The sequence below is a fragment of the Haliotis rufescens genome, unplaced genomic scaffold (genome assembly GCF_023055435.1).
Source record: "Haliotis rufescens isolate VD_foot unplaced genomic scaffold, xgHalRufe1.0.p SCAF_1, whole genome shotgun sequence".
Lineage (NCBI taxonomy): Eukaryota > Metazoa > Mollusca > Gastropoda > Lepetellida > Haliotidae > Haliotis > Haliotis rufescens.
The window spans coordinates 47,161,445-47,179,661 of record NW_025963779.1 but is presented as its reverse complement, the minus strand read 5'-3'; the positions used below and the strand labels follow the sequence as shown (position 1 = coordinate 47,179,661).

At 41.6% G+C, this 18,217-nt stretch overlaps 1 protein-coding gene across 1 annotated transcript; it reads right to left on the bottom strand.

The window, feature by feature from the left end:
• Nucleotides 1-5,731: 5,731 nt before the first annotated feature.
• LOC124136461 lies at nt 5,732-7,509 on the bottom strand. Its single transcript, XM_046502376.2, has 3 exons — nt 7,456-7,509; nt 7,071-7,131; nt 5,732-6,724 (listed from the first exon to the last, which is right to left on the bottom strand). Exons 1-3 carry the CDS (start codon nt 7,507-7,509, stop codon nt 5,931-5,933), a joined length of 909 nt encoding a protein of 302 aa, XP_046358332.2. The 3' UTR covers nt 5,732-5,930.
• Between the last annotated feature and the right edge of the window lie 10,708 nt (nt 7,510-18,217).

Here is an 18,217-nt window from a genome sequence, read left to right as displayed (position 1 = left end):
TGTTTAGTTCTTGAGATATCGCGGCAACACCGTTTCCAACTCTAAAAGCAGATTTGTCTGCTGTGACCTTGAAAATAGGATCAAGGTCACCAAAACCGACTGGTGTATGCGGAGTCTGTATATACACCATAGTTCCAAATATGAAGACAATCCAGTGTTTAGTTCTTGAGATATCGCGGCAACACCGTTTTCCAACTCTAAAAGCAGATTTGTCTGCTGTGACCTTGAAAATGGGATCAAGGTCACCAAAACCGACTGGTGTCTGCGGAGTCTGTATATACACCATAGTTCCAAATATGAAGACAATCCAGTGTTTAGTTCTTGAGATATCGCGGCAACACCGTTTTCCAACTCCAAAAGCAGATATGCCTGCTGTGACCTTGAAAATGGGGTCAAGGTCACCAAAACCGACTGGTGTCTGCGGAGTCTGTATATACACCATAGTTCCAAATATGAAGACAATCCAGTGTTTAGTTCTTGAGATATCGCGGCAACAAACAGGTGGGACGTACGGACGGACGGACGTACAGACGGTCGTGAATACTATATCCCCCGCCTTGCGCCTTCGCGCGGCGGGGGATAATAACAAACTACCTAAATGAACACCAAATTAAAAATCTTAAACAAAACTGCAAACAATCAAATATCTTCACCCCTAAACTTAAAATACCCAAAATAGACACAACACTAGCTAGCCAAATAAATAAACAAACCGACCCAAACATAGCTAAAACCACCACACTAGCATACATACACGAAAATTGGCCAAATTGGTGTCACATTTACACGGACGGATCTTCAGATCAGACCTCCAAACACACAGGTTTCGGAGTCCATACCACACAACCAACTACACAATCCTTCCGACTTCCAAACAACCAATCAATATTCACGGCAGAACTAATGGGCATGGCCTCAGCCCTCGATAGTCAAGAATCAAAAAACCACAAAAAATTCTAATACTACCGACTCCCTAAGTGGACTGCAAGCCCTCCAAAACAAAAATACCAAAAACCGACCTAAATTAATAAATCTAATACTTAATAGCTCCAACGACCTAACTAACGCAGGCAAACAAATAACCTTCTTGTGGATACCCGCCCACGTAGGAATATACGGTAATGAAAACGCCGATAAGGCAGCTAAACAATCCCTCAAAATCCCAGAAATAAGCTTAAACTTACCCATCTCAAAATCAGCAATTAAAAGTGTAAACAAGCAAAAAATCACCAAAAAATGGCATAACCTATATCTAAACTCAAATAGCCAAATCAAAAAAGTACTCAGCAAACCACTAACCAAACCAAAAATTCACCATCCATCAAAAAAAATCGACAGAGTAATCACTAAACTCCAAATAGGACACACCAACCTAAATAACCACCTAAAAAAAATAAAAAAACATACTACAGGTAACTGCCCACACTGCAAACAACTAGAAACCCCAGAACACGCACTCATCTACTGCACACACTACCTAACACATCGAACCGCATTACAAACCACGCTCAATCTAAACAAGGCTCTCACTCTAGAAGCAATACTAAACCCACAAAATAAACTAGAAAACTTCAAGGCCTTAGGCGTATTCTTAATCAAAACGGAACTAATAAAACGCATCTAAAAACACTATAATCCACCAAATCAAAATTACATAAACACACAAACATCCACCATACCCAGCTCCCTTAGTTCTCCTCCCCTACCCCATTGGCATCTATTCCAAATCTCAAAATTCCCAAATTCTATATAAGCAACCCCTAAAGCCCCCTCTTGGGTTGCACACACCACTTTCGCCCCTTTCGGAAACACATTAAATGGCCTGGCCGGGCCCGTGTGCGAAATACGCATCAGTCGGAAAGCGCACGTTAAATCTCCGAAGTAAGTAAGTATGGCCAACCCATCATTTCCACGGTTTCTTGGGAAATCGTGTTGTTCTGACTTAATTCTTACATGATTCGTAGTTGACTTGGGACATTCGTGGCTCTTTCGGGATGTTTTCGGGTTGATGACAAGAAATTTTGGAAGCCACGAATCGCTAAGAATAGCCAAGAATGCAAAAGAAACGATTTATGAAGCTGTTACGGAACATAAGAATTAATTACGAATGGATTACGTGCTAATGTTTTGGAATCAAATAAGATTCATTTAAGAACTTCAAGAAATGATTGAGATTTATCTACGAACATGAACATTTCCTATTTGGGGTGACTCGGGATATTCGTGGTCGTAGTGAAATGGGGGCATTACGTGGACCAATGCCAACAGAAACATCAACTTTCTAATCAAATGAAATCAAAATAATACTGTCGTAACAAGAGAACTATATATGCAGCGAAACAATAATGTAGGTGGGGAATTTATGGATACGATGTATAAATTGATAATTTCGGGTTATACTGTTGAAAAAGGTATCATCCCCTCAGTCATACAGGCCATTTGTTATACAGCTTATAACAACATAGCATATGCATGACTGGACCACTAATCCCCTGCCTTCTACCTATCCATATGGAATGTTCCACACAGATCATTAAAACTGTGTTTATGTTTAAGTTTGAATTATAGGGAACACCAGGATTATAATTATGAATATTCATTTGCAGATTTTAGGAAAACAAATTGAAAGGCAGAAAAGTAATTGATAAATTAGTATGGTTTATTCAACATAATATCATAAATATGAACCATGTTTAACAAGAATTTATAACATTCAACATTCAAAGCATCATAATTGCGGATAATGGCTATCCAAGCTTTAATAGGTGACCTGCAACATCAAGGAACTGGATTGGACTTTTCCTTCCTTGGATCAGTTGATCTTCCAGTCTCTGGAGTCTACTGTCAACCTCACGGTAGACCCGTTTTCTACTTGGTTTAGGTGCACCGAGGTTGATCTGCGCCAAATGTCACCATGTCAGCTTTCTCAATCATTCGGAAGACTTCTATCAGACAGTAGATGTTGTGGTGTTGGTGAGGAAGACTCAGGATTCAGCTTGTTTGTGGAAGCCTTCCAGGTTGTTGTTGGTCCTCAGGCCAGTGGTGTCATGGTGATTCCATAGGAGAATCGGAAAGCGAGCATCATAATCTACCAAAGTCAATACCATGTAGTCGTTGAAGGTCTCAGCTCTGGGTAGATCAGGTGTGTGCTGCATCGCTTCTAGCAAGGCGTCTTGGACATCATCTTGATCTTCTTTATATAGGCTACAGCCAACCCGAGGTCTTGTGTCTTCCTCCATATGGCTTGTGTATGTCTCCAGGCATCATCTAGGTCCACTTGGGCTCTGGTTTGGGGCAGGACAGGTATGGTCTTCCTTCTGTGGCGGTAAAGGGCACTGCTCATGCTGGGGAAGGCAGGGAGGGCTTGGGCTTGGTCATCATCTTCGTCGGCAATCTGTTGGTTGTGGAGCTGCTGTATCGGGGTTGTTTCCTCTCTTGCCCTCTTCCTCATGTTGCTGACAAAACGAACTCGGTTTGAATTCTGCCGGGGGGGGGGGGGGTTGTGCTCTGACACATTCCTCACAAAATCACCAACAGTAGTGCACTTGCCGGAGCAAGATTTAATTACACAACGCCAGTGTTATGCTGTCTGTCTTGTTGCATTCTTGTTGAACAAGTATCCTTCAAAGAGAACCTGCCGGGTACTGCAGGCTGACGTAACATATTCTACAAGTCGCAGAGCTATGATTGTGAATGATGTAAAAGCAATTGATACAGTATTTATACATATGTGTGTGATCACAAAATACAACTCATCAATAGTTTCTCATCTCAAACATCTCTAGTCTCCTTTCATAGAATTACATGAATTACATTCATAACCTCAAAGGGCAAAGTAATTATTAAAACAACATATTAATTATTTGTTAGTAAAAGAACTTACAGTGACTTCGATCATTTTAATACCCTCTTCTCACAAGATAACCAGCTCACAACAACTCACCCTTTATGAATTTAACATTGTTGTTTTAACAAAGACCTTAACTCAGAATGTTGGGTCACACCATTACAGCTTAAGAGTGCTCTAATTACCCCCCTACTCAACTGTATGATGATTGGCAATAACAAGGTGTATGACAAATGGCCTGTCTGACTGATTGGGAGGGGGGTTTCCACTTTGAAACATCTGTCCAGATTGATTGTACATTTGAACACATTATTACATTAAAGTGCAGCGTTAGAAATTGGCACTAGTCCTGTAGTCCTTGCCAAACTGCCCAATAGTTAAGGTATCCTAAGGACTAGTAGAAATTTGCCATTTTTAAGGGTTTTGCTATGTTATCATTATAAGGACTAGTGGACTAAAATTGTTGGTTTCTACCCCTGAAGTGCCTAAATCACTTATTCTGAAATAAGAACAACTTAGCATAATGCAAACCTTTCGGTGCGTTTTACATACTGCTTTGCATAATTATGTAGATATGCTACTACAAATGAGACGGTGAATTGCATCACAATTTACATTTACACACCAAAGTGACCTTATCTCCAAGGATGACATGATGTGGAGGATAAAGACGTCACATGGAAATAGTTTTCATGTTTTAGGATATTTTCTAAATCAAAGCTCAACATTTCATGACATATGTTTATCTAAATGTGTAGACTCGTCAAAAATGAAACAGATGAAAAACGCCCCGTGAAGGTTCCGGATTGGAATTGGTCTTCAGCAACCCATGCTTGTCGTAAGAGATGACTGACGGGATCGGATGGTCAGGCTCGCTGACATGGTTGATGCATGTCATTGTATCTCAATGCATAGATGGAATGCTCATGATGTCAATCACTTGATTGTCTGGTTCAGACTCGATTCTTTACAGACTGTTGTCATGGAGCTGGAATATTGATGTGTGCGGCGTAAAACAACAAAAAAACAGATGAAAAACATGCAATATCTTGAAGGGACTGTGTAAGATGTGATGCCAGTCAGCAACATTCCTGTAACAGCCAGTTAAAAACAGGCCTGTCAGACAAACCAGTGGCTATTAGTATGAAAATCGCCCCACGCTGTCGGGGTACAACGAAACAGTCTGCCCTGTCACCTCATCCTCGTTAAATATCAGTCTTCCTTAATGCCACTACTGGCTATCTATCGACCTGTACGGAAAGCCTGCAAACGTGCGCAGTAGTGTTTACAGTGCAGTCTACACCTTCGATTGGCTACAGATCACAAAACATTGTTTACATCTAAATACTAATCTCTCCCCTCCAAATAGAGTGCTTTACTTCATCGAAAGTGAACTTTGAAAAAAGGGATCAAAAAGGAAATACAGTGGTGTTTTTGAGGGGGAAGCCGTCTTGCTTTCCAAAACCTTATCAGTCTGTGTCCTCGAAAAATGATGAATTAAAAGCATTTATTTTCACATGACCTATCCTCGTAAATTGGTATCTTCCTAGAACCCAGACTGCTTGCATCATTGCCATGGGATTAAACGTTCAACTTTTGAGAAAACACAATAGACTAATGACAAACTTTATAAAACATCCTTCATGAACAATCACATACCTCAGTCTAACATCAAGAGCAACAACAAACTAATACAGTGATGGGATTAACAGTTTGTGTTATTGCAAGATATAGGGATTAACATCATGTAAGCTATATGACTGTTCAAATATACCAGCTTATGTCTCTCAGCTGATTCTTGTCTTACATTGTTATTTAACTATCATGACTGCCCCATAATGACTTGACTGCAGAAATGAAAAAAAAATAAAGACAGCACAATGATTAGGCACAAGTTAGCTTTAATTTAAATAGAACAATATCATGTCAAACTTTAAAACAAGATCGCGAAAGAAACTTTGTCACTGTTAGTGATTAGTAGCTTACACGCGAATAATGAAATATAATCATCTTACACAAACTGATCTAAAGATTGAACAGTTTTTTTACAGTTTCGAAAATTGACAAAGCCTGTACAAAACAACTATATTTCTTGTAGTGTTCTCGATATGAAACCAAGTCTTTGACGAAGAGCTTCTTTCTGATTTTTCAGTGTTTCCTCCAAACTGACTGCCTCTGAAATTAGTTGATCAAGCTGAGATACACAAAATGTCTCATAGTTTTCGCTGTCCTCAAACGTTTCGGCAAATTGCATTGTAGCCATTCGAACTTCTGCAGACAACTCTATTATAAGTTTTGAAACTTTATCATGCTTTGTCGATTTGTCACCCATTCTCTCAGAATCTGAATCCGAGTATATCTCCACACAAGCGTTTTCTGTTACTTTTGCGTCCTTGGATGAAATCACCGGTTCACTTTCTTCGCGTCTCGTATTATTACTTTCTTCATTGGTTTCATCAAAATCGGGATTCTGTCGAACTGCATCTTCTGCAAGTATATCCTGATCATGGTTTATAAGCTTTTCAAATCCAAAAGGCTTTGAGGGGAGCCCATAGCGTATGGACGATTTGGGGATGTCTGGTGTTGTCGGATGGACAAATCCTTCTTCATCTACCTTTCGCTTTCTTGTTGAATTATTGTCTGTTTGATTCCCCTCTGCATCCGAAACTGACAACCCATTTGTAATTTCACCGTCTCCAGATGACAAATTGAAGTTGTTCTGATTTTCATTAACAAACTGGAACATGTTAGGCAGGGGTGTGTAAGTTCCATCGAACGCAGACGACAGGAAGTTGTGGTTGGGAATAAGAGTTACTTCCCTTAGGTCAGTAAGCTCCAAGCTCTTCACAGCGATAGCTCGTTCGCGAAGCTCTCTATCTGCCAACAGTCACAGCGGAACACATGCATTATAGACACCAATCCGTTTATTTGATGCTTCTAATAAGCCGTACGCGACAGGATCATTATTTGAAAAATAGGGCGATAAATCTCAAAATGAGCAGAACAAATTACCCCGCTGGCATTTGTATGGTTTAATGTGATTAAACTTTGAAAATGAATATCAAAGTCATGCATAAACGTCGAAAATGGGACTTTAGATCGAAAAAGTATTCGAAAATAGGTTTCATCATGGCGTGCGACAATCTCATCAGTGACATCAATCCACATTTCAGCGAATACATTGTATTTTGTATCTACTTTAGAAATTAAACATTTCATTTACTTATGGAAGTATTTAATTCAAGCCGTTGAGTAGGGGACAAGCCCAGTCTGTCATACAGACCCTGAAACAAATATATCCAATACAGCACATGTAAGTCTATAATGTTTGCCAAGTCTAGATCTGAAAATGAAGAAAAGTCTCTGGGCTCCTTTTTATTATATTCTATAACTTTAATTTAACAACTGTTTTTTTTTCTGTAAAATATGTTCATTTCAGAGAATAGATGGTAGTCTAGGGGGGAGCACCAAAAGCCCAGTTATTTTAGCATGGCGTCTGGAAACCGTTACTAAGGCTGAAGGGGTCGTGGTCAGCCCACATACTACAGAAAAGTACGTTTCTGTTTACTGAAATGTACCCTAGCCAAAATCAAAATACAGAAACGTACCTGGTACCCTAAACGGCGGACGAGTCCATATTCCACAACCCGAAACCGGTTCATGTTGTAGTTCCGATTCGCCTGATTACGAGTGCATGCGTGCATTGCGGAATATTAGATTAATGTATGTAAGTCACTATGCATGATCGTGATCATGATCATGTCATGAGTATAGGCTGCTTGAGCTGGGAATGTCATGAGTATAGGCTGCTTGAGCTGGGAATGGCATGAGTATAGGCTGCTTGAGCTGGGAATGGCATGCGTATAGGCTGCTTGAGCTGGGAATGGCATGAGCATAGGCTGCTTGAGCTGGGAATGGCATGAGTATAGGCTGCTTGAGCTGGGAATGGCATGAGTATATAGGCTGCTTGAGCTGGGAATGGCATGAGTATAGGCTGCTTGAGCTGGGAATGGCATGAGTATAGGCTGCTTGAGCTGGGAATGTCATGAGTATAGGCTGCTTGAGCTGGGAATGGCATGAGTATAGGCTGCTTGAGCTGGGAATGGCATGAGTATAGGCTGCTTGAGCTGGGAATGGCATGAGTATAGGCTGCTTGAGCTGGGAATGGCATGAGTATAGGCTGCTTGAGCTGGGAATGGCATGAGTATAGACTGCTTGAGCTGGGAATGGCATGCGTATAGGCTGCTTGAGCTGGGAATGGCATGAGTATATAGGCTGCTTGAGCTGGGAATGGCATGAGTATAGGCTGCTTGAGCTGGGAATGGTATGCGTATAGGCTGCTTGAGCTGGGAATGGCATGAGTATAGGCTGCTTGAGCTGGGAATGTCATGAGTATAGGCTGCTTGAGCTGGGAATGGCATGAGTATAGGCTGCTTGAGCTGGGAATATCATGAGCATAGGCTGCTTGAGCTGGGAATGGCATGAGTATAGACTGCTTGAGCTGGGAATGGCATGTGTATAGGCTGCTTGAGCTGGGAATGGCATGAGTATATAGGCTGCTTGAGCTGGGAATGGCATGAGTATAGGCTGCTTGAGCTGGGAATGGCATGAGTATAGGCTGCTTGAGCTGGGAATGGCATGAGCATAGGCTGCTTGAGCTGGGAATGGCATGAGTATAGGCTGCTTGAGCTGGGAATGGCATGAGTATAGGCTGCTTGAGCTGGGAATGGCATGAGTATAGGCTGCTTGAGCTGGGAATATCATGAGTATAGGCTGCTTGAGCTGGGAATGGCATGAGTATAGGCTGCTTGAGCTGGGAATGGCATGAGTATAGGCTGCTTGAGCTGGGAATGGTTGAGCATAGGCTGCTGGGAGCTGGGAATGGCATGAGTATAGGCTGCTTGAGCTGGGAATGGCATGAGTATAGGTTGCTTGAGCTGGGAATGGCATGAGCATAGGCTGCTTGAGCTGAGAATGGCATGAGTATAGGCTGCTTGAGCTGGGAATGGCATGAGCATAGGCTGCTTGAGCTGAGAATGGCATGAGTATAGGCTGCTTGAGCTGGGAATGGCTTGAGTATAGGCTTATGAGCTTATGTCATGGTGCATTATCTGTCATCTGTCCATTGCTAACTTTCGAAACCTCCTCTGAATCTACAAGGCCTATGAAACTGAAATCTCAGCAATGATATTCTAAAACATTTACAAAATATCACTTTTGCGTATTACAAAGCCAATTCAGATGTGGCATTATGAAACTTCATACGGGTTATGGGGTTTACATTGGTGTATTTTTTGCTTGATCTGGGAGGAACATCTTAGATATTTACCACTTGGTGAAACCCACCAGCGTGGAAATGTTGCTGACAAACCAAGGAAAATAATCATGGCAATTATGGGATTTGAACCCATTGTCATAGATTTCTGGCATATGAAAGAGATGCAGCTTAGTCTCTGAAAATGTTAAATATTAATAGAAACAAATAACTTCATTTATTTTAAAAGTAGACCCAGTGAGATGGGCTGGGCGGAAAGAAAATAATATGGTTCAAGGACTGTGAGACAGACAGGGATGCAACTCTGCCCAGCAAATTGAGGTGGCTTCTTGGATGACTGTATTACCTGTGCCTTCTATGGCCTTTAACTTTCGCATACCTCGTTATGAAGATTGTTTGTGTTTTCAATATCTTCTCTGAAAATCATATTTTTAATAGGCTGAGATTTTGTGTTTTTGATCCCACTAACATGATGCCAATACAACTTCAAGCTGTCTAGACATGGCAACCATATTGAATACATTCTTTTCACCCTTTAGAGAGCCACTTCTGCATTTACATTATGAAATTTGATATACAGTAAATATTTGGTAAACCCCAAAACAGGGTCATATTTTGCAAGTTATTCTTATATTTGGAACTGCAACATTTTGTCTTCATGTGCTGCTGCAGCCATGATGAATGTGTTCTTTTGACCCGTTTCATTACCAATTATTATCCCCCACAACATGTTTTGCGGGGGTATTAAAATGGACATGGTCAGTCCTTGCATTCATCCTTCTGTGTAAGATTTTGAAAAAACGTTTACTATTTTCTTCACCAATCATGGTACATGGATAGGCCTAGTGGTGACCTGGTGCCTGTTGATAGTTTTGGATTTTTGTAAAATGTATCTTTTTAGTTTCCATGGCAACAACTTTGACTGAAAAAGGGGGGGTAGTGTTCGTTCTTGGAACAGACCTAAACCCAATTACTTTCCATTAACTTGTGTACAGAAACGCATGCATTAAATGAAAAACTCAGATTATTAAAACAGCTCGCGTAAATGCCCAATGAAGCTTTTTTCAGCATGCATACAAAGGAGCTAATTTCTAAAACACAATTACATGCTAATTTACTTCTGAGTCAAACCTATGAATTAAGAACATTATTTCAATTTTTTTTAAATCTTAAAATGTTCACTAATTTTGGGAAAGACCCAAGAGAGTGATGAATAGATGAGTGAAAAAATATTGGTTACCCAATGAAATATGTAATAACCCAATTAAAATAGAAACCCTGAGTAAAAACTGAATTGCTCAAAAAGTTATCTGGAGCTCAGTTACATGAGTCAGTTTAATGGCACCAATACAATTGGCACATCTAGCCTCAATTAGGTTGAATCTGGTAAACTGTGATTATATGAGGTGACGACATTGCAGCCACATTGAATGTTATTTTGTCCAGGTACTCATGTATCATGGTGTTATTCATTTAACAGGCTCTGATACTATATTTCAATCTCCAATGTGCTATGTTTCAGTGATCATATGTTCCATTTGGTCATGCCATCATCTTTCACCTTTTTGTGTCCTAATAATGGAATGTACATCACTACCCTAAACAATCGGGCAAAGTAGGAATCGAACTGTACTTCTCACAACCGCTAGCTCACTCTTTGACCATGATTCGAAATGAAAAATTGCATTGAAGTGGACGCGCACCGTAACGTTATGATGACGTAAAGATGGTGTACACCTCGGATATAGACGCTTTCGTGCTTTTTGTACGCGTGTACAAATATTCTAGTAGAAAGCTTCAATGTTACGATAGCGTTGTTTGCGATTACTATTGTCTGTATTTTCTATATTATCGGTGTCGACACAACTCTATGAGTCGCATTTCAAACAGTTTCACCGATGATTGTACTATAAACGATGATATCGTACACTCTTGGTATTGGAATACGTACATGCTACTATTTTGTTGTTTATTCGGATATTAAAGCCACGTACAGCTTTAGGTTAAACAGTTGATAATAAGTATGACATGTTCGTACATTCGATATAATCGGGTGTGAATAGCTCTCGTCAACAGTCTCTGGTGCGGTCAGCGCCAATGTCGCTCACGCACGGTGTCATAACTATTGTTAAGAAGTGTCAGTTTCAAATTGTTCGCGGCTATCGAAGGTAATGAAAACGGTAACATATTTCTTAATATACTACTCAAAAGAAGTTAAAGAACACCAGATATATACTGAGTCAAATTAAAAACTTCACATGTTAAAAAGTAATCCCATATGATATACAACGGACAAATGTATCAGAGAAGGTAATTTGTAATCATTATAATGTCCTAAGAAGGATTTTAATTAACGGTGGTAACCATAATTTGTTCCAAGCACCTACTGTATTCGGTAATGACATCAACAGTTTAAATCATAAGTCCCAAGCACGAGAATCTGATGGCACACAAGTTCAGTAGCATGTATGGCCACCATGTTCGTTGACAACTGCCAGACAACGCCTCGGCATGGACCTTGTGATGCTTGTGAACACATGATTGGGAAGACGACGCCATTGCTGCTGCAAAAATGGTGCCAAGATCTTGCAACTTCTGTGGTTGGTTCTGGAGAGTGCGCAGACTTCTGCCAAGAGCATCCCAGACGTGTTCGATGGGGTTGAGGTCGGGAGACCTTGACGGCCAGTCCATGACGTTGACTCCCGCATTCTGAAGGAAATTCCTTGTCAAAATTGCTGTGTGGGGTCTGGCATTGTCGTGTTGGAAGATCAAACCGGGTCCATGTGCTGCAATAAAAGGCAGAAGTTCTGGTGCCAGTACCTGGTCGCCGTAAGCAGCAGCGTTGAGGTTGCCACGGATGACAAGAAGCCTGGAACGTGCATTGCCGCAGAAAGCACCCCACACCATGACACTTCCGCCTCGAAATCTGTCAACTTCCTATACACAACACTGGGCGTAACGTTCATGACGGCGCCTCCACACCCTCGCCCTACCATCAGCAAATCGAAGATTAAATCGGGATTCATCACTGAAGACGACTTGATTCCAATTCCTCTGAGTCCATCGTAAGTGTCGCTGTGCCCACAATTGACGTTTACGTCTGTGTAATTGAGTCAGAATCGGCCCGCAGTATGGCCGTCATGCTTGAAGGTGAGCCGTTCTCAGAGGGTTTCAAACAGTTTGCGCACTCAGTCTACCCCTAAACAGTTCATTTCTGGTTGATGTAGCCGTCAAAAATCGGTTACGGAGGTGACGTAAGACAATCTGACGATCCTCTGCATGTGACGTCACACGTGGTCGACCTGGCCGAGGGCGATCAGCGGTGGTACCCGTTTGCTGTAGACGCGTCTGTAAATCATAAACAGTCCGTCGACTACAACCCATCGTCGTTGCGACTTCAGCTACGGACGTTCCCATCTGCAACATGCCGATGGCACGTTCACGTTGCACATTTGAAAGGCGTTGCATGACAAATGGCCGTAAAGACTTTTGTTTTTTGTGTTTTTCTTTTTTTGTTAATGACTGCTAACAAGTATGGCTGAAAACACGTGCGGTATTATGGCCACGTGACCAGCTGCACGCGAAAAACCACTTTTGCCACTATAGTACTGTGCACATGATTTTGATCGATTCACCTGCACAAAAACGGGTGTTATCTGAAGACAATACGTGGCCATTACTGTTTAAATACACAATAAGGGCCCACAATGATAACTGGTCAAAATGTTAAAATTTTAGGATTGTGAAGTTTTTAATTTGGTTCAGTATATAATTCACGATTTAGCAAATTGGTCATGGCATTATGTGTTATAACATTACTATCATCTAATGTTTGGCAACATGTTGCACCACGTCTGGGGTATTGCTGGTCCTCCTGACACTTTCTGGAAACACTTCTTGTAGTCATGCAAATGAATTGAAAACATGAGCAAAACACAGGAATATTGTCGCCTAAACACAACGCTGCACCTGTCCTTAGCAACAACCAACACAAATTTCATGCTCAGCATATGAAAGTGGTGATGTTCATGGTGCACGTGCATGCTTTCCCTTCAAGAAGCCGATGACGATGATGGCCTTTCTTTACGCGAGGTGGGCAGAAGATTGCAGGTGTCCCCCTCTGTCATTCACACCCTTTGGCATCGTTTTGCTGCCACTGGCAGAGTGCAAGAGCGACACCGATCTGGACGGCCAAGGTGTACCTCACAACGTGATGGCCGATACCTGGTTCTCCAAGCACTCAGGCAGCGTACATCAACAGCAAACAACCTCAGGTTACAGTTAAGGGCTGTCAATAACACTGTCGTTAGTGATCAGACGGTGCGAAACCGTTTACGAGCTGCGAACTTGAGAAGTCGACGACAAGCAGTGAGACCACCTTTACGTCCAGTTCACAGAACAGCACGTCTGGCTTGGTGTCGACAACATGTGCGTTGGAACAGACAGCAATGGTCTCGTGTACTGTTTACAGACGAGTCGCGATTCTGTTTGCAGCTCAATGATGGAAGAATACGGGTGTGGCGTCGTACTGGAGAGAGATTCACTGATGCCACAGTACGTGAACGTGTCACTTTTGGTGGGGGATCAGTGATGGTATCGGGAGGATTCAGTTGGAATCACAGGACTCCTCTGTACCATATTGTCGGGAATCTGAATGCTGCCAGGTACCGTGATGAGATTCTTGAACCCCTGGTATTGCCCACACTTCGTCAGATTGGTCAAGGTGCTGTCCTTCAGGACGACAATGCAAGACCCCATCGCACTCGGATTATCACTGACTATCACAGACAAAGGCAGATTACCGTTATGCAATGGCCTGCTTATTCGCCAGATCTGGCGCCCATTGAACATCTTTGGGATGCCTTGGGAAGAGCTGTTCAAGCTAACCATCCACCTCCTGTTAATCTCCAGCAACTGTTAGGATTCTTCATGAGGAATGGCAAGCAATTCCACAGACAACACTGCAGCAGCTTGTCTGATCTATGCGCAGAAGATGTCAGGACTGTATTGCTTCCAGGGGTGGGTATACCCGATATTGAAGGAACAGGATTATCCTGAACTGTTGTGTGTGACTTTTGATTTATAGGGTACATGCAGTTCATATTGTTTTGCTCTGGTCAGTGTATGCCAGCGTTTCTTTCGTCAATGAAATGTCATGATTAAATACTTATCTTTCCCAATCAGTGTTGTTCCTGTAGCCACGATTTATTTTTTGAGTGATTTTGATAACTTATTTGGGTGTTCTTTAACTTCTTTTGAGTAGTATACATAAACGTGCTTAAATACGACATTCGGAAAGCTTAAGTATAAAAACAGTATCTATTCACGACATATTATACGTAGTCTCGCCTATTATGGAAGGTCTACGCTTTCCAGTAGCGTTAAACAATCCGAGTTCAGTCTTTATCAAAGGTAGCAATTGTAGCATCGTTCTCCATTCTTCCATATTCCTTCATAGCTATTCCTTTAATGGTCGCCTTACCGTCCAGAAACATTCTCACGTCCAAAACTGTACGGTTTTCAACTCGACATACGTTTAGTCTGGTCACTGCCGACAATTTGAACTGATTAGGCGAACACTTTTCGCCATGGGTATTCAGACTTTTTATAGTCTCAGATCTGGGTAGATATTTTAATGTCTGGAAAATAGCGTCAGAGGATTCGATCGGAGAATTATTAGTTGTCCTAGTGATCCATTCGGCTACCGAAGAACCGGTTAGAAGACACATCAAGATAGATGTACCTATAATCATAATACGTTTCTTTCCTTTAATGGTCAAATTTCTACCCAACAATCCGCAGTTGGCGGTAGCTCCCATGGGAGGTTCGTCAAAAGGCTGTTCCATGCTTTCTCAACTGTTGAAATAGTTAGTCGTTCGCCGGTTTCGTGTATACTATTTAATTTCGCAAACCGGTGTTATATAAATATAAGTTACCGGGTTTGAGTGCGGGTCATTGACCCGGAACTGTCACCTGATTGTCCGGTGTTGGACGTTCATTGGTTATCCGACTGGTCACGTGATTTTGACTGTCATCGCGGATTTATCATTTGCGGCTCGAGCTGTTGGAGATATCGGACGTGAAAATGGATTCTCCAGATTTAAGTGCGGATTGCAAACGCTAGTATCGACTACGGATGTAAATGTTTGGATGCGGATAGCTGTCGGAGTTCGTTGACAGTGGGATCGGATATTATGGATATTCCCGATCATCCTTCCTACAGGTATTTTAAAAATCGTTTAGATACCTACTACAAATTTCTTATTCAAATTAAGCAGACTCCTCTCGAGCTGGCCAGGTGCGGGTTATTCTGCACGGGAATGAACGATTGCGTTCAGTGATATATGTGCGGTATTAAACTGTACAAATGGAAATATAAAGACAAAATATTACAAGAACATAGAAGACATTCCCCTAACTGCGCCTACCTGAAGACCGTATTTGGCTCACCATTCACGACGATCTAAGACGTCGTCAACATCCACGTGTACAGCGTACGCACAGGTTCCTTATGGAACCACCAACTCTCACAAAAGAAAACTTTTAACATTTTGCTGAGACGCTTTCAATATAGATATCCTTTCTCTATTTCTTTTTTCAGCTGGAGAATTTCACTTTGTAATCTAGAACTTCTTTTTTATTATTATTATTGTATACACTAAGTCTAGAAAAGCATTCAATAGGTTTAATTATTTTGCGGGCAGAAATCATCCAATCACAGGACAGGGTAAAATATACGTCATCGTTACTCCGAGGTGGGGGAGGGGACCCTGCGGGTAGAAATCAGCCAATGAGAGGGCAGAAATATATGACGTCATTACTTTGGGTTGGGGGGAGGGGACCCTGCGGGTAGAAATCAGCCAATGAGAGTGCTGCAATATATGACGGGCAGAAATCAGCCAATGAGAGGGCTGCAATTAAAAAACGGGCATAAGTGCACTATATACTACTTGCGTCCCTTGTTCGGCGAGTGGTATAAAACCTTACGCTGTTCGCATAAAGGACCCGCACTAAAAGCATTAAAATGGCAGAAAACTTAATCCAAAAATCTCTAAATAAAATACAACAATGGGCAGACAAATGGGGCTTCTCCCTTAACTCAGATAAAACAACAGGAGTAGTATTCAAACATAAAAACATGAAACCTGCCTACCCAATCCTCCAGCTAAACAACCAAACAATCAAATTCCAAAAACAAACCAAATTCTTAGGACTCATTTTCAATCAACACCTCACCTGGGAGGCTCACGTCCAAAACCTAAACACTAGATGCAGCAAAGACCTTAAACTAAGACACTAAGATGTCTCACCGGCTCTAACTGGGGATCCTCCAAAGATACCCTCCTCTCACTCTATACAGCACTAATTAGATCAAAACTAGACTACGCCTGCGCCATATACAATACCCTAAACAACTCTCTAACTAAAATACTTGACTCAATACAATACCAAGCCCTTAAACTAATTACACGCACCCAACATGGCACATCCTACATCTCACTTCAGGCCCTTACAGGGGAAATACCACTAAATCTACGCAGGGAACATCTAAGCCTTAATTTCTGGGCCGCGTCCCAAACAAACCCTCTCATCCAAAACTTAATTAACCAAAACATTAGCCCAAGAAACCAAGCTCTAGTTCGCAAACACCCCTTACTCACCCCCAAATCCCAAAGAATAACTAACTACCCCAATGAACACCAAGCTCAAAATCTTAAACAAAACTGCAAAAAATCAAATATCTTCACCCCTAAACTCAAAATACCCAAAATAGACACAACGCTAGCTAACCAAATAAATAAACAAACCGACCCAAACATAGCTAAAACCACCACACTTGCATACATACACGAAAATTGGCCAAATTGGTGTCACATATACACTGACGGATCTTCAGACCCGATCTCCAACTACACAGGCTTCGGAGTCCATACCACACAACCAGTTAAAGGGGTGATCGGGTAGCCTAGTGGTTAAGGCGTTCGCTCGTCACGCCAAAGACCCGGGTTCGATTCCCGACATGGGTATAATGTGTGAAGCCCATTTCTGGTGTCCCCCGCCGTGATATTGCTGGAATATTGCTAAAAGCGGCGTAAAACCATACTCACTCACAACCAGTTAAATCCACACAATCTTACCGACTCCCTAACAACCTATCTGTATTCACGGCCGAAGCCCTGCATAAGCAACAATCTAAAAACAACAATAAAATCCTAATTCTCACCGACTCCCTTAGTGGACCACAAGCCCTCCAAAACAAAAATACCAAAAACCGACCTAAATTAATAAACCAAATACTTAAAAGCTCCAACGACCTAACAAAAGCAGGCAAACAAATAACCTTCTTGTGGATCCCCGCCCACGTAGGAATTGACGGCAACGAAAGCGCCGATAAAGCAGCTAAATTATCTCCCAAAATGCCAGACATAAGCCTTAACCTACCCACCTCAAAATCAGAAATTAAAAGTGTAAACAAACAAAAAATAACCATAAAATGGCATAATCAATATCAAAACTCAAATAGCCAAATCAAAAACTGCTAAGAAAACCACTAGCCAAACCTAAAATCCTACACCCCTCTAAAAAAATTGACAGATTAATTACAAAACTCCAAACAGGACACACGAACCTAAATAACCACCTAAAAAAACTTAAAAGACACACCACAGGCAACTGCCCCCACTGCAAACAACCCGAAACCACAGAACACGCACTCATCCACTGCACCCACTACCAAACACACAGAACCACACTACAAACTACCCTCAATCTAAATAAGGTTCCTACTCTAGATGAAATACTAAACCCTCAAAATAAACTAGAAACCTTCAAAGCCCTAGACGTATTCCTAATCAAAACAGATCTAATTAAGCGCATCTTAAAACTCATTAATCTACCAATCAAAATCCAATTAACATACAAACACCCACCTCACCCGGCTCCCTTAGTTCCCTCCTCCACCCACCTCGGCATTTATTCCAAATTTAAAAATTCCAAAAATTCAATATAAGCAACCCCTAAAAGCCCCCTCTTGGGTTGTACACACCACTTTCACCCTTTTCGGAATACACTAAATGGTCCGGCCAGGCCCGTGT